Source organism: Epinephelus fuscoguttatus, linkage group LG3, assembly GCF_011397635.1.
Source record: "Epinephelus fuscoguttatus linkage group LG3, E.fuscoguttatus.final_Chr_v1".
NCBI classification, from domain to species: Eukaryota; Metazoa; Chordata; class Actinopteri; order Perciformes; family Serranidae; genus Epinephelus; species Epinephelus fuscoguttatus.
This window is the reverse complement of record NC_064754.1, coordinates 19,266,065-19,290,686: the sequence shown is the minus strand read 5'-3', so window position 1 is coordinate 19,290,686 and position 24,622 is coordinate 19,266,065. Positions and strand designations below refer to the sequence as shown.

General features: G+C 40.3%; 1 protein-coding gene across 1 annotated transcript; it reads right to left on the bottom strand.

Moving 5' to 3' along the window:
• Positions 1-123: 123 nt before the first annotated feature.
• On the bottom strand, positions 124-24,348 carry papss1 (3'-phosphoadenosine 5'-phosphosulfate synthase 1). The gene is made up of 12 exons (XM_049572011.1): positions 24,088-24,348; positions 22,745-22,859; positions 22,419-22,654; positions 20,919-21,057; positions 18,708-18,826; positions 18,282-18,395; positions 18,010-18,121; positions 12,404-12,609; positions 8,595-8,730; positions 7,911-8,179; positions 6,771-7,000; positions 124-1,405 (listed from the first exon to the last, which is right to left on the bottom strand). Exons 1-12 carry the CDS (start codon positions 24,145-24,147, stop codon positions 1,267-1,269), a joined length of 1,875 nt encoding a protein of 624 aa, XP_049427968.1. The 5' UTR covers positions 24,148-24,348; the 3' UTR covers positions 124-1,266.
• Positions 24,349-24,622: the final 274 nt, after the last annotated feature.

Sequence of the window (24,622 nt, the reverse complement as noted above, 5' to 3'; positions counted from 1 at the left end):
ATTGTTTGAGAATATGTTACGTATTAAAAACTCTTTGGTGTGCTGCAAAAGAAAAAAATACCGTGAGTAACAAACTCAAAGATTACAGAAAGGCAAAGTAAACAAATTGTTCTCTTTTTTTTTTTTTTTTTTGCTAAAAATGCTTTATTGGACAAGGAAGATTACAAATCTGATCCCTTGATGGTAACCATCATCCATCTGATTATACAGGCCAACTCTTAAAAATGAATTACCACATGGAAAATATTAGCAACCCGAGAGAGGAGAAAAAAAAATACAAATGATAAAAACATAAGAAAATATCAAGCCTGCCGAGAGACAAGTTTAAAGCACCGAAAACTACATGCACGACACGACGATTAAAAAGAGTAAATGTAATGTTAGGACAGAATAAATAGACTAAACATGACAAATAAAAATGTTAAAAATGTTTCCTAGACGTTCAGGAAGGTTAGGGTTGCATATCCCAATAAAAACATCTTTAATGCTGATCTGTTTTGCAGACCGTTTCTCCAACTACTGGACCGTATCAGTGTAACATATAGACAAGTGAGACAAGAAGCAGGTGTGTGTGTGTGTGTGTTTGTGTATATGTGTGTGTGTGTGTGTGTGTGTGTGTGTCCTAATTCAAACAAGACATCATGTGAATTCACTTTCTGCAGACCAAGGCACTCGACTTTTACATCAAATACTTGTGTACGCAAAATTTGGAGCAATTGCCACTGCCGCTTGCAAACATATAGTAAAAAGTAACATGTTCTGATTTCAGCAGTGAGTTAAGAGAACTCTAGCAGGTGCAGTAACTTTTTAAATTTGGACATCACGAATACTGAACATTCATTCCCGCCTGTCCAAGTACTGGTCAACAGTACTTTCCATACAAGTCATAATCTTTCAAAATGTAAGTAATCCTTTTGTAAGCAGTCACCCTCAGAATATACAGTTATAAAGTTAGTGAGAAATACAAACATCTACGTAAGAGTGCTTTTGTTCGTTCACTTGAAGTACCAATCCAACAGTATACTGACCTCTCCTACTATATTTCACAATCAGAGTGAGTTGAGTTAAATAAAGAACATACAGTTAGAACACTAATGTTATAAGACTAAAAACAACTGAGCCCACTTTTAATGGCCTATGATTGTGCATAAAAGTGACACAGACAGAAGCCAGAGTGCGTTTTTTTGACAGTAGATGAGTGGTCCCCACATTAATCCTCTTAAACATCACCGTGTTTCCATTATTGTTGGATCCGAGACTCAACCTTTAAACCTTCTCCAGTGATTTATAGTATTCCTTCAGCACGGCCCAAGCCTTTGGCGCCATGAACCCGTCAGGAGGATTCTCTCCCTCGCGAGCCATCTTGCGCATACGTGTGCCTGAGATGAAATCGTAATCTTGATGGCTGCAATTACAACAAAAAAAGAGAGAGAGAGAGAGAGAGAGAGAGAGAGAGAGAGGCTTGAGTAACAGACATATTTCAATCAATGAAAAGATGCTTATCATCAGCACAGGAAATGTGAGCCAACAATAACTGCATCGAGGCGAAGGAGCAGGCCAGTTAGTATTTATGCAAACATAATCCCAAGTCTCAAAACACAAAAGAAGCTCTTGGAACGTTCCTGCTAGGAATGTCCTGATCAGATGTTTTAACCTAAATGTTCATTAAACATGTATTTGACTCATTGAAAAAAACAGCTGCAGACTACTAAATTCGGCAAGCCTTATTTTTGTAAGCTGCTTGATCCAAATACCGAAGGTCACTGATAGGTTAAAGTTTCTGGTACAATATAAACAGGAGTTAAACTGGGGGAATGCAACTCCTGAATTAATTTGACCAGGACGTCTACAGGTATCAGACACTTAAATTTAATGCTTTTTAAGGCCTTTTTAAAATTATTTTTAATCAAATTTAAGACTGATTTTTGGACAAATCATCTATGTATTATTCAAACACTGCAGGTAAGTATAAAGTTAAGCACAAATGTGGGCCCATGCAGAGAGTTTTTATGTGGGAATACGGTTGTTAAGGTGAGTTAGGTTGATCTACATTTTTACAAGTAAGTTCAGGTATAAGGTAAAAGAAAATGTAGACTTAAAAAATGATGAATAAATAAAATTAGATAAAATGTGTGTAGCAATTAAGACCTCACCAATTAAATTTTAAGACTACTTGACTCTGTAGGTCTAATATATAAGAAACTGACTTTACTGAATTTAAACTTTCTGAATTCAAGACTTTTTAAGGACCTGCAAAGATCTTGAATTTGATACCATCAGCGAGAGAGAGGACATATATCCCTGTTGGATTTATCAGAACTAAAAAAAACTCACGGTTGTACAGTGGTGTTACAGAGTGGAACTCTTTCCTGCACATACGATCTTTGGCTGATTACAGAGAGCACATAAACCTGCCAGACATGTTTGATTTTGACCTGTCATGAAATCACTCAGAATAATGTTGACTAGTGACAACACGTCTGCCATCAAGGAGAGCAGTGCTGCATCAATAGCAGGCTGAGAAAACACAGTAAAATGTAGTACAGATCATCTTGATTTTAGCCAGCAACACCTGGATCGGAGCCCAATCCCGCTCGATATGTGTGGGAATACATATATCAGTATACTCTACATTTCATGTGCTGGCCATTTCTGGCATCTGCTTTATAAGTAATGCCTCACAAATCACTCTGTGGCTGCAGAGATACTTTTACAATCCAGTAGGAATCAGCTGAGTATGAGACCATCTGAAGATTTTATGTTAGGATTATCCTGACCAAAATAACAATTCACAATACTATCACAATAACCTTCAAAATATGCTTAAACTCTTAAAATGGCACTAGAACATCCCAGAATCACTTGACCTTACATTTTGTGAAGAAACTAAAATTTTTCAGACATGATGCAGCAGCACAGAGGAGGAGAACCTTTCCACCATAAGGCTCCTTTTGTGCTTGGAAGAAGTGAATTTACAGCTGACAGATACTTAATATGACAGTCTCTGGCTTTTGTTTAATATCTAGTGTCACCAAAATGTTGTTGCACATTTCCGGTCCTTTGTTATCGCCATTAGCTTGTTTACTTTATTACACGAATGCAACTGTCACACTGAACGTCCCACTGAGCCCCATTCTAGCTTTAAATGAAAAAAGAAAAGAAAAAAAGAATAATTAAATATTGGGATTAAACCAACACATCTGATTCAGCTGATTAGGTACAGCCCTAATGTTTTCTCTCATGTAAAAATTACCTAGAAATAAGAAATGTTGGGTTTTTGTTATCTCAGAATGAGCCATTTATATCTACGGGGGAGCAGGTCCTCGTTTACCGATATAGCCACATTCAAATCCATGTTTTCACAGTAGCTCCACCAAACCAAACACTGGCTAGGGCCATTTGTGGTTTTGCGTTTTCACATCAGCCACTGCAGTCAGCAGCCACTCCGTGACAAGAGGTAACTGAAAAACCCAGATTTTTTTAAGGTGCTTTTTTTTATTCAGTGTTTTTCTGGTTTACATCACAGGGTCCATTTGCTTTGGAGAGGAAGAGACTTCTGTGAATAATGTAGCTCTGGGTAAAAACCTCCTGAACATCTGGGTCTGAAATTATCAGAGAAAAAAGCTGACCACAGATTAGTAGGTGCTAGGTCAGCAGCCTAACCTGAAATGCTAAACAGCATCGCAGAAGCAATGATCTGTAGCATGAAACTGCTTTATTCAGTGTTTTTAGCAGTTTAAATCACCAGGTCTATTTGTTTTGGAGAGGAGGAGACCTCTGCAGACAATTCAGCAAATGGCTTCTGAACGTCTGGATCAGAAATAAGGTGAGCACACATTAAGTTATCAGATAAAAAGGGTGACCGACAGATTAAGGCACAGTTTTCCTTTAAAAGCAGAAAATCTCTGTTCTAATTCTTTCTGACAGAAAACAGCCAAAACCGCTATTCAATAAACAGACAAAACCCTGACTGCTAGTTAAAAAATCTGTAATATCACTTTAGGAAATCACACACTATTGTGTAATATCACCACGACCAAACTATCTGTCTGCATGCCGTGACACACTTCACATTCAGCACTGATCGGAAACTCAAATACTGTCACAAAGCTTCTTTCCGATAATCAGATTTTAGATTTCCCTCACCGAACATTTTTCAAATATCCCTATGTCTCCACCATCCTCCCTCTATGATAGACTGCTTCTCTCTGCACGTTCACTTCAGAAAAGATATGAACGACTTTGTTTGAAGCGAGCAGCCAAAGGACACTCTTCATCTTAGACCAGTGCTGAGCGGAGCGCTGGCACGAGTTCATCACATCTTCACTAGCCTGGTCTATAAATTACCGTCAGGGATAATCAAGACAGTTTCAGACATCTTGTTAGCAGACATTTACACTTATCCCCACTAAGCTGACAGTCAGAGAGGGTCCTGCTGATTATGAAGTCCCATTTCTAATTGCTATCACATGACGGAGCACATCGTGTTGCTCTGAAGCTGTGAAGAAGACCTAGCAGTTCACATGGCGTGAGGTAAAAGAGCTCCAGGCAAATTCTTCCGAGAACATTTTTATACAGTGTCCAATTAGAAACAGCTTGCTGTGATCTGAGCCATTACACTCTGGAGGAAGATTGAGGGGTATTGCTGGTGATTAGGAGAAGCATCCATATTCCTCCTGAAATTTGGCACGCCGCTGTCAGCGTGCATGAGAGAATGGAATGCCATAAATCTAGACTGAGTGACGACTACAGACTTTGGAAATCCAGTAACCATCTTGCATTTCTCTCTCTAGCTTTAGCCTGAAGGTGATATCAAGCCACTGGATCAATGAGACTCTATAAAAAATACAGTATAGTGTGTTTTACTGGAGGGAAGGATTTACTGATTTTGAATAACACTCTAAAAATAAGTTTGAAAGTTCAGTGAAGGCCAATGGGATGGTTGTTCATGTGTTGATACAACTACAAAGCAGATTACACAGTGTGCCACTGCCAGTATAAACCTTTTATCTGCATTCGAACCTGCACTAAATTATTTTGTAGTTTGCCTTCAATTGTGACATATTATTTTTTTCTGCATATATTTATAGGTTTTCTGTCTTTGAATTTGCATCCTTTATAACTGTTTTTTTTCTGGATTTCTATTAGGGCTGGGTGTCTTTCAAGAAATTATGATACCCGTACAAAAACCTGTACCTGTAAAGTGATACTGATACCAATAAAGTACTTCCTTCGATACCCATAATGTGAATTGAGTGGCATGTTGTACAGCAATATTTTCACATGCTGAACTTCATCAAACGCGCTGTGCTCGACCTTATCACATCACACACTGTATGGGTTATAACATTAACTAACTTTAAGCTCCGTGTCAGGGACAGTTGTGAGGGTCCGCCCAGCCATTCACACACAGTGGCAGGGCTAACTGATCAAACGGCTATCCTAACAGTTCCTGTGGACAGTTCCTCTCCTATGACAGAGGCGAGCCGCGTCGGTGTCACTGTGAGTTTGTTGAGACCATTTAGCGGCTCAGTGTTGGATGTTAGCCGCTGCCGCTGTGTTAGCACGTGCAAAGTGGGCAGACAGTGAGCCGACTCTTTGCCCTGAGGAAAGCAGCCCCAGCGATGGCAGCAACAGAAAGTTTGCTGACCCAGCGGGGAGTCGGAACAGTCCAGGATCACACTTGTGGCGCAAAAAAGATTGTATACAGCTACTGTTTGACTGGAGACGTTTGGACACCCAGCCCTAATTTCTAGATCCTTATTTTTCACACTAGTCCTCACTGCCTTTCACTACACATTTTCCTGTGTATGTGAAAAAAAAAGCTTTGAATCCTTGAATTTAGGCTGATGATTTACTTTTGTCAATCATTCAGACTCACAGTTACTGGTATTGTTACAGAATATCCCCCCATAAAAAGTCTTGATCATCCCTCCTCCCTTATAAATACATGATAAACTTTTTATCACTATGTAGAAAACAAGTGACATTTAACCGACACCAGGTATTTTCATCATGAACTGATTAAAAAGTTTCAAACTCAGAGTAGGAAACTTTTTCTTTTCTTTGCATCTGCTTGTGTCACAATCTCAAAGTGAGAGGAAGCTAAAAAACTGTTGAGTCATATTTTAAGTAGCACTAAATGTACTCAATGTTCTCAATCAACAGTTCAGTTTGGACCCAACGTCACAAATATGCATCATGGAAAACAAAGCAAATCTTGTGATTAGTCTGGCCATATTCAGTTTTAGCATTCCTGACTAAACACAGCTGAAGTTGCATAACGTGATGGTGAAGGCTGCATCAAATCCGGACAAGAGGCAGTGAAACTGCATGATTTTTGTTAGTCATCATGTGCGGTGTTCGTACACAGACTTTAATTAATGGCAGGTCTCTGTAATTTTTGAGCAACATCAAAGCTCGGACTAATCCACAAAACCTTTTAACTCAATAGGAAAGAAAAACAATTCCTGTTATTGTTGGCTTGGTGTTTTGCTGAAGATAGAAGAGAAGAAGGACGGAAAATGGATGAAAGGTTTTTTTTTAAACAAGACAAGGCTAATGAGTAATTAATTTAGAGAATGTAATTTCTGTTTAGGCTGCTGGTTCTAAATCAACAAATAGGCAATTTAATTTAGTGTGAGTGAGCAATGAGACTTCAGACTCAAACTATTTTTGGATTTCATGACCTTAATAAAACTTAAGGACCACAGGATCCAGGATGAGACACGGGCTTTAAAAAATTGAGCATAACATAAACAAGTACTCACTTTTTGGAATCATAAAAGTCCATAGCTCTTTTGACTTTGTTGTAAGCAGCGACCTTAAAGGGTACAATCTCCAAGGTGATGAGGCCTGGAGCCATGGTGAGGACTTTGGCGCCATGAGTGGGCTCGTACAGGTCCTTCCCTGTGGCAGGGTGGGGCATGCCGGCAGGATCACGGCCCACGATGTAGAAGTTGGCTCCAGCCACCATTCGAGCTCTGCAATGCCACTGAACCTGTGGACGAGGAAAAAAAGAAGAAAAACTATAAACACAAGTGAAAAAAGTTTAGAAAAGTATGGAATTTCTGTATTCTTGTAAGGCTGTGACAAGTAATAGCATTTTAATGTTTTACAATGTATTTTGTACAATAAAGACTGTTAATTTTAATAGGCTTGGGGCGGTATCTACTTTTTTATACCTTCATATCTTGCTTTCATTTCACTAGTTATCAATAACATAAATGTCCACATTACTCTTCGACAGGCACAATTTCTTTACTTTAAAATTAGTTACACTTATGCTACCGCCATTGGGTTTTTGCCCATGCAGTTTGTATATTTTTAGGATCTCAAGATGGAAGTGGCAGGTTTTATTGTGTTGCTTAAGGAAACTGTGGCAAAATGAACACTAGAGCGACACTTTGAGTAGTTTTCGGTGGGGAGGCTAAGGGTACATGTTGTTTTTAATGAGTAAACAAGGTCAGAACAATGATACTAAAGTTGGAGCTGAGTCTGGTTCCCTAAACCTCCCATTCAGAATTACAAGCTGAGCAAATTCACTGCCTGACATCCACACACAGCCTCCAATCTGCTCTCAATAATTTGCACTGTAGTTTTCCAATTATCCTAAGTGAATGATTAAAAGATTCCCAGCTACACAGCTACGCTCAGTCACACGAAGAGGTTTCGTGTATGGCAAGGAAACACTTAACAGAGCGCCTCAAGACAATTGCAAATCCCTTTTCCTGCCATTTTTCACTCCCAGAAATCTGCAGGCAACAAGTAAATGACAGTCGCCCTCCCTGTGTCTGTTATCATTTCCCAGAGCTACACTCACATTTTTTGTTCCCTGTCAGTTTTGAGGAAAACATAAAAATAAACCTAAAGCACGTAACTGCAAATACAGCCCTCTTGATAATCATTACCTCAGTTGGCCCAGCATACATCATGGGTGAAGGAAAGATGGCAACAATGGTGGAGTCTGGATTCAGGATGCCCTCCTCCAGCACAGCTGCGTGCTGCTTCATCCGCCAAGGCAGCGGCACATCGTCGTCTTTGGTCCAACCTCCCAGTGGGTGGAGCAGCAGGACAGGCCGGCGGTAGCCTCGCTCGATGAGACGCTTGTGGGTGTCCTGCATCAGAAGAGCATGGCCGTTGTGGACTGGGTTGCGGAGCTGGAAGGCAAACACAGCATCTAAACAGAGAGAAAGAGGCAGGGTGAGAAGGGTTTGTAAAACTGCGACCAAACTCATCCGAACACAGCTGTACAAAACAAACAAAAGGCCACAATGTACCCAGAGATAATCAAGCAGCTCAGTGCCCAACCACTGAAACCACATACAATGAGGGACTGAATCACACCAGAGCTTTCTCTGCCATAACTTTCCTATTCTGTGTCCCTTATTTACCAAAGCCTAAACAAAGAATTACAGCACTGAAGTGAGTGGACTACCCATTGTGTCTTCTCCTTTTTTAAGAAAATAAAAGATAGCAGTTTATAAATATTGTGACAAGACTGTCTCCCCAGAAGACCTTGATTCCAGATGCCGCCGCCATTTTAATTTACTTCTGGTGGAAAATAAACAGAGCCATCAGAACTTGGCCCATACCTGCATTCATTTCTTTAAACTTCTGTTTGAGCTCAGTGGGTGTCAGTCGATACTGATCCAGTTCATCATTCCAGTAGATCTTGTCCAGAACCTGCAGGTCTCCCCCGACCAGCCAGTCCCCACTTTCCATCACCATCTGAAATAGAAGTCGCAGTGATCATGACAGGGAACACAACTCAAACACAATCCAGACTTAAGACACTGTGGTCCATAAAAAAAAAGTCACTGTGCTGCAACCAGGCCAGCGTGAATTCTTATAAAACTCTTGAGTTATTACCCAGTTGCAAAAGGGCCACACCAGCATAAATCAAAGTCTCCGTGTGTCATTAAACAGTCAACAAAACTCTGGCAAACTCTCTCCTCTGCGCTTGGCTTTGTCTGCTACCTTAATTTCAATAACAGGCAAAAAAAATCAGATTGTGTTCCACAATAAAACCTGGTGATGAGTCTGGAGAGAATTTTTCCTCTCAAGAGATTAATCCAACAATCATGTCACAGAGCTGCTCAGGATCCAGGCGAAGGCTGCTATTGTTTCAGGCGATATCTTTCGTCTGCCACTTGTGGCATTTATGAGACCATAGCTAGAGTTACTGAAAAGACTGGCCTGTGTGATGTTAATGTGATAAAAAGTGACAATTCTCTACAGGCAATAAATAGAGCACAGCTCCAGCACTGAGACAGAGAGAACTTAAAAAAGCCAAGAAACATAAAGTGTGGAAGCACTGTAAAAATACATTTTTGGAAGTTGCTAAAAAAGATGTCATTTATTTATTAACATCTAATTTATCATGTTAAAAAAATACAAAAAAAACCTCCGATATCCATACATTACAGACTGATTTCAGTTTGATCTGGCAAGCTTTCCATAACAATCAGAAAGTTGTCAGCAGCAGTGGTGTCTACGTGATGTGATCAATAACCACTTGGTTTCGTCGCCAGACTTTTTTTAAGATCGTGTCGTGATTTGTTTTCCACACTCAATTAATCCAACCTGTCCGCTGCTGGCCTAAGAAGAGTCATCATGATGCTTAACAGTCTTTTTCTTTGGAGAGATCAACGGCATAGACGAGTCGCAATTTATTTTCCTAACATAAGTGCATGGAAAATATAATGTCTGCATGGATACATCAAAAGAGCAGGTCTACACGTACACATGTGCTCTGTTTAACCGTTGTAAGTGCCCCAGGACTTTGCATGTGAAAAGGGCCCTGGCCAAATAAACACACTACACCATGGTTTCCGATGAAGGGGGCTCCTGTCTGACTGACGGACAGGTAAACAGGAAAAAGTGGATTAACTACATGTAATATGGAGCAGGTCGTCTCTAGTCGGGAAAGGAAAAAAAAATCGTAGCTACCCGCGCAGAGGTGTGCTGACAGACTGGCTCCGGTGTGGGGAGTTAAACATACACTTATGTATACATACACACACTCTTTAATGAGTGACACCCTAATCATGGCAAGCTGAACACACATATTCAGCTGTGGCAGGTTAAGAGTGGATAAAGAATGACAGTTGTGAAAATACAGAGTGAAAAGCCAGCGCTGAGGCATCAGGTGTTGACACTGTAGAGTTGTGATACTAATTTATGAATCTGGCAGCGCCCTGCATCTTGAAACATATAACAGAGCCAGATTTAATAACGAACAAGGTGAGACAAAAAAGATATCTGCTGAGATGAAAAATGACTGCTAAGTGAGGTGAAATATTGAGACAGCTGCGGTCGAGCGCTCAAGTTAATCTCCATCCAGAATTTTTAGCAGCAAAAGGCTTTAAAATGAGCCAATGAGGTTTAAGGTAAATCTGACCCCAGGGACTGAAATCACTAAATACCTGGTTGGTTACTATTTAGGGCTGCCTCTGTAAAGTCTAATATTTTAATCATCAGTAAGAGACCCCTCAGTCAACTAAGATTATCCAAATCGAGCAGCTGAGTGTGTGTCAGTCAGAGTGCAGTGTATGTCTAGGGACGTTTCAGTTCCCAGATTTAGTTGCAGGGTGAGCTCTCCTCGCTTTAGCACTGCTCTCAGGCAGCTGCGGACTCAGACTCAGCATTAGTCTGAGTGAGACGGAGGCAGCTGCCCAGAGGAAGAGAAGCTTTGCCCTGTCAGGCTCTGAGATAATATTATCTTCTACCTTCTGCTGAGAAGTCGTGAATTTACAGCTCTCGGCAGCTTAATGTGATACAGTCTCTGGCTTTTGTTTGATATCAAGTAGAATATTGCATATCGCAATACTGCAAGTAGAAGAAGAGGAAGTGGGATGGCACCTGGATCCTGACAGATTATCATAGTTTATAAAAATGATGCACAGTGAGGATACAGACATTTCATACAGGAGACACGTAGCCTACAGCGCAGACCTGCCAATGCGTGTTCAACCTGCGCTGCACCCGTTAATATGAGTCAGTCGTTTGTAACTGTTAGTAAAGAATCCAGTCTGCAGTGTACTTCATATATTAAAACAAACATTGAAGGAGGATTAAAAAGCCTCCAAACCTCCACATTTGAGAGGAAGCTCTAAGTGCCAATCGAGAGCTGGAACTAAATCACACATCCTACTGTAGATCAGCAGTAACAGCAGTTACCTTATGTACTTTATAGGTGACTAGACTAAACACTGAACTGAACTCTCTCCAGGGGTCTGGCTGGATTCACTGGGATACTTGAATAACTTCCTCTAAAACACCAATGTTTTTGGGCACGATGGAGTCTGCACCACAAGAAATCCAATAACGGACTATTACATATCATAATAAACTGTTAAAAGCAAAGTAAATCTTCTTTCCCAGCAAAGATGTAGCCTGTCTCCCAGTAAGAAACTATAGTTGCAACACTAAGTGCAAACCTTTTTTTTTTTCTAAATCAACTGGTGGTTTTTATAGTACTTGATTTTAGGAGGTGCCTGCTTCCTACTTGACTGGTCCATTTTGTGTGCATAAATAATATTAGATAAATACAACTATTTAAAACAATATCTGCAGTTTTCAATACTACATTTCTTTTAAAGGTCATGGAATAACTGCCCCCGCATGCAAACATGCCCCCCACGGCAATCCTTTGTTCCACAGGAAACACTGAATCCTGAAAACAATGGGACTTAAATTAGCCAGACAGATTAGCAACTTTTAAAAGTAACCTTGCACTCCCAGTCCACGCAGATGGATTTATAAAAAGGCAATCTGACAACTATCTTTGTAACACCAGACCGCTCCACACTTTTCCAGCTACAAGCCAGTGCCACTTTCCGCAGGGTGTGCAGGATCATTTCAGGACGTTATCTCGCCACTGAGTCTACCTGAGCCCCACAGCAGTCGATAGGACACAGATGGAAACAATTCCCGGGTATATTTGGAGAAGGGTTGGGTGAGCGGAAAGGTGGAAGCTGGCAGGGATTCCACAGCCTGTTGGGCTGAGCAGCACAATCTCAGAACGCATTTGGTGGAGGCTGAGCGAGAGACTCAGCATCCAAATATAACACCTGCAAAATGAGGGTGGACCAAAAAGATCAAGTGATTACACTGGGCGTCCTGACAGACTGTGAGAAAAGCTCCACTCCGCCACCTATTCAGTCTTTCCATAAGCAATGTGAAGAGGCCAGCTCGGATCTGTGTTCTATCAGTGCCGAAGCCAGGGAGGCCGTTTGCTTTCGCATGCCGAGTGTTTATCACATAGTACACTGAGACAGACCGCCTGCAGCTCTGTGATGCTGCTCAGTACTTTGACCACAGTTGAACTTTTGGATTTTCTATAAAATTTCTAACACTACATTCTACATAGTAAATTCAGTTTGCAGAAAATAAAATTTACCTTGATGTAGGGGTGGTCCTTGCAGGTGGTGCCCCACTGGCGAGCACATCGCTCTTCTTTACGGTGTTCATAAAACTCGGGGTTGCGAAGGATGGCTACTCGTCTGCCTTCATAGACCAAGGCCATAGCTGTCACGCCATCTAAACGCTCTTTATCTGCAGTAGACACTGGCAGCACCACAGGCACTGACAGGTTGATGACGCCGCCTAGGACAATGGAAAACCAAGAGCATTTCCATGAGGGGAAAAGGCACATTTATGCAGAGAAAAAATACATCAGGGCTGCAATTAACTATTATTTGCATTATTAAGTATTCTGCTGGTCAGTTGCTGAATAATAAATTTACCATTTTGTCAAACAAATGTCAGAAAATAGTGAAAAATGCCTGCTATTATTTTGTTTACTTAAGCCAAAAGGTAGCATATCTAAACTGCTTCTTTTGTTTTGTCCAACCAAGTGTCCATACCCAAAGAAACTCAAACTACCACTACACTACTAGTTCAGGAATGTAAAACTAAATAAATAAAATCCTTCTGCCATAAGTATGACAAAAATATGTGTAAAATCCTCACATTTTCGAAGCTAAAACAAGAGAATATTGACATTTTCGCTTGAAAAATTACTGACACTGCATTTATACTGATGACGCCTGCATTTATATAACACTTTTCCAGTCTTGGTGCCCTGACACGCCAAGCCGACAGTCAGCCGTTGGCAAATGTCAGGCTGTCTGTGAACATCTGTTACCCTAGCTTTTGCTGTGTGTCCGCCACTGTTGGCACTAGTTGACCCTTGTCTGCTTTTTTTCAGCCAATTCAGTATGTTGAATCAGTGTCAGAGATGGTGGAGCCTGTCGGTGAATTAAATTATTCTGTTTGGCAGTTCGGCACATTTCACAAGAAGAGAAACAGAAGTGAGGAAAGTAAACAAAATAAGTCAAAAGGGCATGAGATCAAAACAAACTTAACAAGTATGATGTTTTTTGGTTGCTCTTTTTGACACTGCACGAAAAATATTCTTTGTTCTTTCAACATCGGGTTGTGTTGTTAATGTGCTAACTGGCTAACTGGTGTCTTGAATTCGTCCTGTTGGTCTTCAGTTTCTCTTTTATGAAAAGAAATGCAGACTACAGCCGTCTGCTGTTATGGAATTATTCCCTCTCACGCAGGTGCAGAGAATACGTGATAGTTGGCCAATGCCTGTAGTCTTTGTAGTGTGTCGTTTTGGCCAAGATACAGACAACGAAAGGCAACGCAACAGTCAGGCTTTGTCACCAATAGCTCTGTGATGTCGATCTAGTGTGTCTGGGCCTTAAGGGGCCACTCAAAGCTCTTTCCAACACAGGCATAATTCACTCATTTGCACACACATTCACAAACTGGATGCTGAGGGTACCACCTAAACATTCACACTCATTCCCACATCGATGGCACGGCCACTGGGAGCAATTTGGGGTTCAGTATCTTGCCCAAGGACACAGCCACCGGGAGCAATTTGGGGTTCAGTATCTTGCCCAAGGACACTTCGACATGTAATCTACAAGGGCAAGAGATGAAGCCATCGAACTTCTTTTCAGAAGACGTCAGCTCTACCTCTTGAGCCACAGCCCAGCTCTGCTATGAACCAACACAGTCCTGCCACTATTTTTAAGCTATGCTACTGACTGCCTGTTGGTGACATTAACATTAAGTGAAGAAAATAACTGCAAACCAGCAAACATGAATGTGAGGGAAATGAAAGAAAATGCATTCAACGCAATTTTTAGCCTCAAGGATGGACACAATGTGTTTTAATGGGGAACACTAAATGTAAACATAACTTGTGCTTGTTTACAAGACAAATCCACAGGGTGCCTTTAATATTGGATAAACGATCCAAGGAAAAGAACATAAAGGATCCCGATGCAAAGCACTGAGGCACACAGAGCAGACATCATTCAAAAAGCAGGTTAAAACGTTCAAAGGTTACTCGACAAAACAGCTCAACCATTCTGATCAAATTTCCATTCTGTACCCCTTCAGGCTAAATGTGGGATATACAGCTAAACCAAAGGCTACAGTGAGTCTTCAAGGCTGCAATTTAAGAAGCTAGAGAAGAAAAATCCCCTCTTAAGCTAAGCTGGAGCTTGACCCTTTTGCAGTGACAGCGCTCTGTTGGCGCGTTCATTTTGCCGTCCAGGTTGATGAAAACGTTTGGACCGGCACGCTTTTCACATCAGATCAATTGCAATGGAAACAGGAGTGGAGGCTGACTGTTTCTGCCCCCACCTACCCCTGGACCCTCTTCTCGTCCCCTCTGTCACAGTGTAGAGCTTACAGCTGGTTCCAATAAAACACACACATACACACACAACCAAGACTGCCAAATGTCCGGGCGAGAGACACACACAAGCCTGGATTTTGGTCTCTGTTTATTTCTTCAGACTATTTGATTAGTCAAACATGAAGTTTTCTGCTTCCCAACCAGTTTTAGTGTTAGGCTGCGATCAGTCCTTTCACAGTGATATCATTCTTGCACTGTCAAATCCCTGGAAGGAAGTGAAAATGGACAAATGGTGGTGTGTGGTGTCAATCAATACACAAGCCTCTTCCTCTGCGTCCCTTTCCCTCCGGACAAACAGGAAAAGTGGAATCAAGACTTTTCGCATCAATATATATTTTTGCCTCCGTCTCTCCAGACAGTTCAGTTTCTCAGGCAAGCTATGTTTCTGAGGAAAAACCTTAAATCATCAAGTTGTAAGAACTTGATGGTTTTATCCTTCAGTGAGGACAGCAGTTGTAATATATACCTGTCAAAATCTGAAAAATGAAATACAGCCTATGTTAACTTTCAATTTATTTTATGTATTTTTCCTTTTACTGCGAGTGTAGCAAAATATTTGGCGTCACAACACACAACTGAGGTCTGAGTGGTCGTATGGGCAATAAAAGTAAATTGACTTTTTCTTGGAATTTCAAACAATACAAGAGAAATTGCTGTAATTACACCAAGAGACTCTACACCCAATGTGATATTCGTTCTCTGCAAAGTGCCAAAAAAGCAAAGACATTCCTGAGACTTGGTTTTCAGCTGGACTTATTACTTCATCAACATGATATACAACATCATCATCCTTAAAATTCTGCATCTAAATCACTCCTGAGTATATAAATCTGTCATTCTGACACCTGGCTAAGCTGTACATCACTGCTGTATAATGGAGCACTTCTTAAGCATGTCAGCCCGCAGGAAAAAAGCTAATTTAAGCCTCTTAGCACATCCAACAGTAAAACATATGCATTGCAGTTTGCAGGGACACATGCAGGGAGTATTTGTTAATTTAATTTAACGCTCCATTTGATCAGTGCTCAATTTTTATTGGAATATTAAAGTTCTAAAAATGTTAGAGGGGAACATAAAGAGCTATAGCCAGGGTTCCCTAACATTATTACAAATGAATTTTTAAATTTTTTTGTCCATAATATTTTACTCCATTTCCATGACTTCATTGAAGCTACTTAATATAGGTAGGCCAGTACAGCGATACAGCCATACATTATTAAACAAGCACTTCCCTGGTATTTGCAGATGAGCAAACTGCTAGCACTTGCTATCTTTATCGCTTGTTAGACATTCCCGCCACCAACTAGCCACATATGCCAATAGATGAGACAGGCACATACGAGTCTCAGCAAAATGTCAAGGCCACACCCCTTTTTGGGGGATAGAAAGCCCAGGATCCTGTAGATGTAAATGCAATTTGACATTTGTTTGGCTTAGGTTGATCCCACTCATGTCCCTTCACTGTTCCCCTTTTCTAAGATCAATGATCCAACACAGTGGCCCGACATTGCTTATCCGGACATCTACACATGTATAGATATCTAGATCACGATACCTTTGACTGAATCACCAGGTATCGTTAAACTTAGTGTTGTCTGTAAAAAGACAACCGGTTAATAGCCAACTGTTTGATCTATAGGCTAAGATTTAGCTGGACTCGACAGTCTGATGCTGTTATACTGTATGACTGTACCCAGAGTGTCTACAGATATCAATCAGACATTTAAATTTAATGCTTTTGAGTACCTTTTAAGATAATTTTTAACCAAATAACCAATAACTGCCCTTTTCCATATCTCTGCTACATATCTCAGCAAAGATGAGATTCCATTTTGATCATAGTCTCAATGAGGGAAAGGAAAACAAAACAGTTCTTGTCAGAAAAAGAGAGAATAAGCATATTTCTGAAAATGTTGAGCCATTAAATTTATATAATAGCTTATTTAAATTTTTATGGATTATCATATCATAATCATCTATCACATTTGATTTACTTGATAGTGGGTGGTCAAATTTGGTGCTCTTTATACTGACCTCAAGATGTGACATGTGTACAATGTTTTGTATATCGACAGTATATAAAATATAGTTGATGGTTTTGTAAATTAGTTTTCAGATTTCTGATCTTATTTTTTTAATTTTCAGACCCCCTTAAAGACCACCTGTAGATCACAGAGACTCACTACATTGAAAACCTATTAACAATTTAAAATTCAAGTAAAAGACAGTAAATGGGTCAGTGGTAGGTTTAAAGGTTTGAAACATCAGACGCATGGAATTTAACACAAAAGAGCTTGACTCATTTTGACAAAAATACATTAAAAAGTGGATAAAGTAAAAAGTTTAAGACCATTTAATGACTTTTAAGGCGTGATATTTGTAAAATTAATTTTATGACATTAAAGACTTTCACAGAGATTTACAGACTTATCTGACTAGAGAGACATTTATTAAGACATTTTAAGACTTTATAAGGACTTGCAGAGACCCTAGTGATGGAGCAGCCTCCCACTCAAGCTATTCATCAACAGTAATTGTCACCAGCATCATTTAGCAATTTAGCAAACTGACAGTGAATATTTACACATCTTATGTGCCTCAAATCTCAGTGTGAAAACCTTAGTTAATGCAATACTCATCAGTTTTTCTGCATTTTCCTGTTTCTCTCCGTATATGACTGTTTCTTATCCCCAAAAAAGGGCGCAGCACTGGTTTTTAAAAAAGTAATATGAGGAACGTATGTTGCGTAAGTTTTGACATGTTTTGGGCTTCTTCACTGACATATTTTAAACATTAGCCAAAACAATGTATATTCAAAAATTTCTCAAAACATTCTGCTAACTCCAAACCATTGCCAGGTCTGGGGAACAGTTCTACAAATTTCATAACCTCCTCAGGAATTTCATGACCGTGGGAACCCTGCACAGCTGACAGACATTTGAGATTCAATTCACAAAATTATACAGAACTCATAAATTCATTAATGTCAAATGACAGACATTTATAAATTAACCCTATGGCTAAGAGCTAAAAGATGAGCTAAAAGGACACGTTAAGTGAGAGGACTTCTTGGTGCTGACAGTGCTCAACTTCTAGTATATATGGAGGTATAGTTTGGGTGGGAGAGATGTGTGCTGATATCCAAACAAAGCCATCAACTGTTTCTCAATAATCCATTTTGTGAGCACTCATCTCCATCTAGTGGCATGTTTGAGTATAGCAACACAAATTTTACAAAGAAATATCAAGATTTTCTTCTACTTAAAACATAAATGACATCTTACCATCCAGCAGACAGTCAAAATGAAGACACTGCAAATACTCTCTCTCTCTCATAAAGCCATTCAGAGGAGTGGCCCAGCCTTCAGCCAGCACCTGCACCCACTGCATGTCCACCTGAGGATCACACACGGTCATATACTGTGGTTTACATACAGACCAACAACTTATGTATCGGTGGAGAGATAAATGAATAATAACTGGACAATATATACAAAGGCTATCAATAGTAATCTAGCTTCATTTATTTATTAAGATTTATCAAAATCAGAAGCACCTTCCCAATCTGTACAGCAGGCAGAGTCTCTGCATCAGCCTTAGCCAGGTCCAGTTTGTTCTCCTGAACGTACAGTTCTTTCACTTCATAGGATGCATCAACAGGGACTATATCCTGCAAACAGAATATGAAATCATTAGAAAACATCCTGGATAAATAAGACTTTGGTGACGGTTTACTAAATATTGATATACATAATACAGTGTAGATGCAGTCACATCAACTTTCATGCAAACATGAGGCTTCACTGCCCCCTTGTGGCCAATAGAGGGATGATGGCACAGTTTTAAGTCAAGACTGTGAGCCTTTAACGGTCTCTGTGATGACAGATATTCTTTAAAAGGGACAATAAAAACCAACAGCAGCTGATTCTTCACATAATTAACATATTAAACATGTCAAAGCAGGATATTTCTCCTCCCTCACCCTCTCCTGCAGCAGGTCCACAAGCTGTTGTATGCACTCATTCACACTGCAGGAGTCGGTCTTCAGCACCAGCTCTGGGGCCTCTGGCTTCTCGTACTCTGAGTCAATGCCAGTGAAACCTAAAAGATAAAGGGATTTAAAACAGTCTGAGCTACTCAAAGTGAACAGCTTATGTTTGCTCTGTTTCCATTATTGTATGCATTTTGAAATGAACACAACACTGGTAAACCTTTTCTCTTAAAATACCATTAAATCAATAATCATAACTAATAGCTACTGTATCCAAACTCCTAACCATAGAATCAAAAATTACTACATTAGTGCGTTTAGCAGTGTAGTAATCAGAGAACAGTGATTCAAGTTATAATTCTTCGCATTTCTTGGGGATTAAGTGGAGCTTCTGAGAACAAAGTCAGGACTAACTCAACTACTAAAGACAGAAGAGAGACTCTGACAAAGGCCAATCAGCACACAAAACTCAGGAAACTGGGTCAAGATCATATCACTGCAAAGAAACAGCATGTTGCACCACAATGTGATAAACACACTTCCTCTGATAGTGATGCGTCAGGTTTACTGTCACTGTCATGTCATTTCTGTGTAATGTGGCAGGAAGCGAAGTCTGCGGAATTAAGGTACTTTACATAACCTAGACAGCAGAAGTCCTACTGATGAAAATGTAAATGGGCTGTAGATATTCATACTGAGCTACAGAATACTCCTGTAGATTTGTCCTCAGGTTTGAGTTTAACAACCAAGTATCATAATGACTGATCATGATAATGTAAAGTTAGCCCATGCTGTGCTCACACTGTACGTGACAAAGCAACAGTGTGGCTGCATCATTATCCCTGAGTCACCATTAGAGTGCAGCAAGAAAAAATATCCACTCTCATCAGTTAAAAGTACGCAAATGCATATATTTGGTGAAAAAGGAGAGCCAGGGAATGTGAACTAAGTCATTTGTAAGCTGTGTGATAAACAAGTCAGGACTTAAGATGGAAACACCAAAAATCTCCCAGCTCCCATCTTAAAACTCACCATCCTACAGAATATGCTCTGCCAATGACTCCATCCACTTAGAGCAGCAGCACCAAAATTACCTCAGTGAGCAATCAAACCTCAATCATGTGGACAAAAAGTAGGCCCTTATCTGTGTTATCATACATCAACAGCATCAACGCTAATAAACATGTTGCTGCATAAAAACAACCTCATGAGATGATTGATCTGGTCTCTCTCTGTAAAACAGCTCTTACTGCCTGTACATGTGGGCACTTTGTGGCCACTCATGGGTTTTGCAATATATGCATTTCTGGTCCACAGATATTTATATCTGTGCGCGTCTGTTTCATCAGCTTTTTTCTTGTAAAGCAGAATTAGCAGAAATAGTAGTAGTAGTAGTAGTAGTAGTAGTAAAATCTGACTGCATCTCATTAAGGTAAAAGATGCAGGTTACTATGTAACAGATGTCACTGTGTCTCGGTAGTATGAAGTATGAACTAAGGATAGACCGATACATCGGCCAGCCGATATATCGGGCCGATATTGGAGTTTTTTACTTGTATTGGCATTGGTCGATACGCGCATGGGTTCGCGGATTTATTTTTCCCTGGCATGATTTACAGACAGGCATCCACGGGCAGCTCTGTGTTGCCGGAAGACCCTGCAGCGCACATGCAGCGAATCCTACTGTGTACAGTAGTTGTTGTTTTATTTATGCTTCAGCTTAAATATTCGTTTATTTTATAAAGACATTACTGGAAGATTTAAGAGCACTGAATTCTTTTCTTTATTTGAATGTATAATAATAATAATAATAATAATAATAATAATAATGATGATAATAATAATAATATTCCACCTGTTCTACCTCAACTTTCCATCTTGTTTTAGTATTTTTTACTGTTCAATAAATGTTTCTTATTTTAAACTTGAGACCTGTAATATTTGTTATCATTGTGTCATTTTTTTGATGTAAATTGAGGTAGCAAAAGCAGTATTGGCCCCAGATATCGGCAATCGGCAGTTCATAATCGGTCATCGGCTAAGGGTGATGGCAAAAAATCGGTATCGGCATCGGCCCTAAAAAATCCATATCGGTCTATCCTTAGTATGCACCCTGTCTTGATCACATAACAGATATAAGTCCAGCACAGGCTGTGGCTCTATTGATGCACTGCATATAAACAGTATTAAACAATACTTCACCTCTTATCTCTCCCGCTCTGGCTCTCTTGTACAGCCCCTTGACATCCCTCTGCTCACAGACATCCAGTGGAGCGTCCACAAACACCTCAAAGAAAGGCAGCCCCGCAGCCTCGTGGATCTTCCTGGCATTAAGGCGATCCTGATAAACAAAACCAAATACAGTGAGGTACATGCATGGTTTAAAGAGTTGGTGTAACATAGCATGTTATTAAACTGGTAGTTCTGATTTTTTGAACTGGGGTACTTATCAACTGAATTAGCGGATGTCAGTTGGCATGCCCCCAGTTTGGAGAAGCGGCATGACTGCCGACACAGAGGCTAAGCAATGTATTGCTATGGATAGGGGGCAGCAGCAAAATGTACTTTAGCCACCAAAAAAATCTTAAGCAGTTTAAGTGTGTGCATAGTGACAGTATTTTCAATGCTTTGCCCTTCCGTCAGACAGCCCATTTCGACAAGAAAGTCGGTTTTAATTCCCTGTCTATGCTCTTGCCAAAGCCACCAGATTCCATTGACAAAAACAGTAGTTTAGGCTCGCTGAGCAAAGGATCTGCTGCTCTACCATTGCCTTGATCAGTTATTTAGTTTTTGTGTGACTCTGGAGGTTAAGTCACTGTTTTTCTCAATGGAGTCTGTCTTGGAAGAGAGCAGTATAATGGCTTCAGTTCCCAGTCGTTTATCGCTGTCCGAGAGCATGGTGAAGTTGAGAAAATATTCTGAATATAGCACACACTTAAACTTATTTTTTTAGGTGGCTTAAATAGGTTTTGTTGCTGATCCCTCCACAGCAGTAGCTTCTGTGCCTGACTCCAGCCTGCTTCTTCAAACTGGGCGCACAGTGACTGACATCCACTTTAGGCAATACACTGACTATGGATAAGTACCTCATACACCCCCACATCAAAAGAGCCAAACTATGCCTTTAAGGTCACATCAAGTTTGGTTTTCACCTAACAAAAATGTTTGTTTTCTGCTGCCAGAAAGGACATTATTCATTCCAATGACAGACAGTAATGGGAAAAACAAATATGCTGCTAATCACACAGCAGTCCTTCATATTAATAAGGTTATAAGGTTATTTTCTTCATTCAAAATTTACATTGTAAAGTCATTTTTTAAATAATAACTCAAAATAGGGAGTTTAGTATGTTTAAAAATCAGGGCAAGAACATTTAAAACCCTTTGTTCAAAACTGTATTATGCCAATCTAACTGGCATCATCAATTTCAGCAGGATAATGATGATGGACAGTGACATGATCAGTAATAACATCATTATTAGCCTGAGATCTGTAAGCAAGCCAAAAATAAATGTGAAATTTACAATGCTGTAAGAACTAGAGAACAGGGAGTATTTAAATATGGTTCAAGACATATTGTATAACAGAATGAGAGACAAATTTAATAGAGTATCAGTGAGTTCCAGCCACATTTATCCCTGTGGGCATCCGTGTCTTTCCTTTCATTCAACCTATGATGCTGTCTTTAGAGAGCCACTCACCCTACTGTAGGGAGAGATGAAGCTGGCGATGCAGACCAGACCAGCATCAGCAAAAAGCCGGGCCACCTCAGCAATGCGTCTAATGTTCTCTTCACGGTCCTCTGGGCTGAAGCCGAGGTTTTTGTTAAGCCCCTGACGGATGTTGTCCCCATCCAGCGTGTAGCAGGGGATGCCGTGACACACCAGGTACTCCTCCAGAGCCATGCTGACTGTGGTCTTCCCTGCACCGGACAAACCTTGGCACAGAGGGAAACAACTGCATTATAAAACAGCTAAGAGATGATATACAGATGCAGAGAGAACATTTTGATAATAACACAACCTACCACTCAGCCAAACGGTGCATCCTCTGAACCCTCCTCTTGTGCCCACAACCTGCCCACGCTTGTTTCGGCTGACATGATGAGCTTGATAGGTGACATTAGTTGCGCGTTGCATTCCCTGAAACAATACAGAGTTACTGTTAATTCAGCCCAATTGCCGCCCAGTTTCATACAAGTTTATAAAAAAAGCCAAAGTTACCATTAACATATTAGGACTTTGGAAAGCATGAGAAAGCATCTTCAAAGCAGTTTGAAAATGTGGTTTCTGTTCTGCTCTCACGATGAAAGCTTCTGACACGTATGTAGAACTACTGCTAATTATTTTCGCTGACAACTCCCCTCAGATCCGCCCACCATGGCATGTTCGCTATGCCAAGTTTGTGAGGGGGGGCTTTTTCTGTAGCAGCTCCGGAATAGCTTGTTGGAGGCTGTTAGACAGGCTGAGCCAGTTGATGCCTTCAAAATGCACTTAAAGACCCATTTTTATCCTCTGCCTTTGAGATGTGTTTGTCCTGTTTTTGATTCCTTGGGTTGGACATGATTAAAGTTACTCTTGCTTTACTCATCAATACACTTTTATGCCTCTATGCTTTCAGAAAATGGTGGAAAATACACATTATATGTTATCACAACCAAAGGTGATGTGTTCAAATTGCTTGTTTTTATCTGACAAGCAGTTCAAAACCAAAAATATTCAGTTTACCGTCACGTATGACTTCTAATCCTGCCATTTGAGAATGCTGGCCTTCTTTGAAAAATGTCTCAACCTTTGATTAACTAATAAAACTGTTATGGACTGATTAATTGCTTAATTAACTAATTGTTTCAGCTCTATATGTCTGTTTGGAAGTATTTTTTGATGTATGTTGGAGGACCACAATATATAGCTGTAACTCTTTTGTCCTTGACTGTAAATACTGCAGCTCAGTTAGCATTACAGTGTACATTTAATCAGCAAGCAGGAATCTGTGCAGGCAGCTCGAGGCTACGTAGCAAAAGCAAACAGTATTTTGCTGGCAGTGATGGAGGACCTACCAAGGACAACGTTATCACAGATTTAAATCAGATTCCACACACAGTTCATACCCTACTCTTCACTGTACTGTATTTAGCAGTTATCAGATTAGCCACTTTTCAGTCTCGGGCGCTGCTAGCAACCGAGGTTTTAAATGGAACGTTACAGCTAGCATAACTGTAACGTTAACTGTATTAGCAGTATGTAGCTAACTAGCAACCTGTCTGTCCAGTTATACCGTTAGCTCATTGGCAGCTGGTTAGCGGAGGTGGCCAGACGTGATGAACCGATGTGTTGAGTCAACATAACTTGGCAAAAGAAAAAAACTCACCCAGTTCTCGGTAGCGTTACCTAGCTTCTGTTTCTTGTGCGAGTTGCCAGACGTCTCCATGGCAGGTGGCAGTTAACGGTTGCTAGTTCAACCGGCTTCCTCTTTAAGAGCAAACACAACGGCAAACCGTTACGTTCTTTGTTTTGCTAACTCAGGTATGTCGTGATTGTTAAACACACACAGGTACCTCCAGTGAATGGAGCAGCCCGGAGGAGCTTGGCACGGCAACCGGGAAGCGCTTCCCAGCAGCCACGTCACCGGAGAGAGTGACGCACTTCCTCAGTCGGTGGGCGGAAGCAGAGAAACAAATCTGATCTGGTGTCAGTTTTTGCTACGTCATCGTGCGTCAGCGCAGTAACGGGCTGGATGACTCAACTGATCTGAGACCAGTACTTACAAATTAAAAGGTTCGTCATTACAAGCAGAAAAAAAATTATTGAGATTAATTTAATTATTTTTAATATTTTTTTAAATAGTTTTTAAAGTGAGAACTGTATTATTACAATAAAATTACAATAAAATAGAATAGAATATT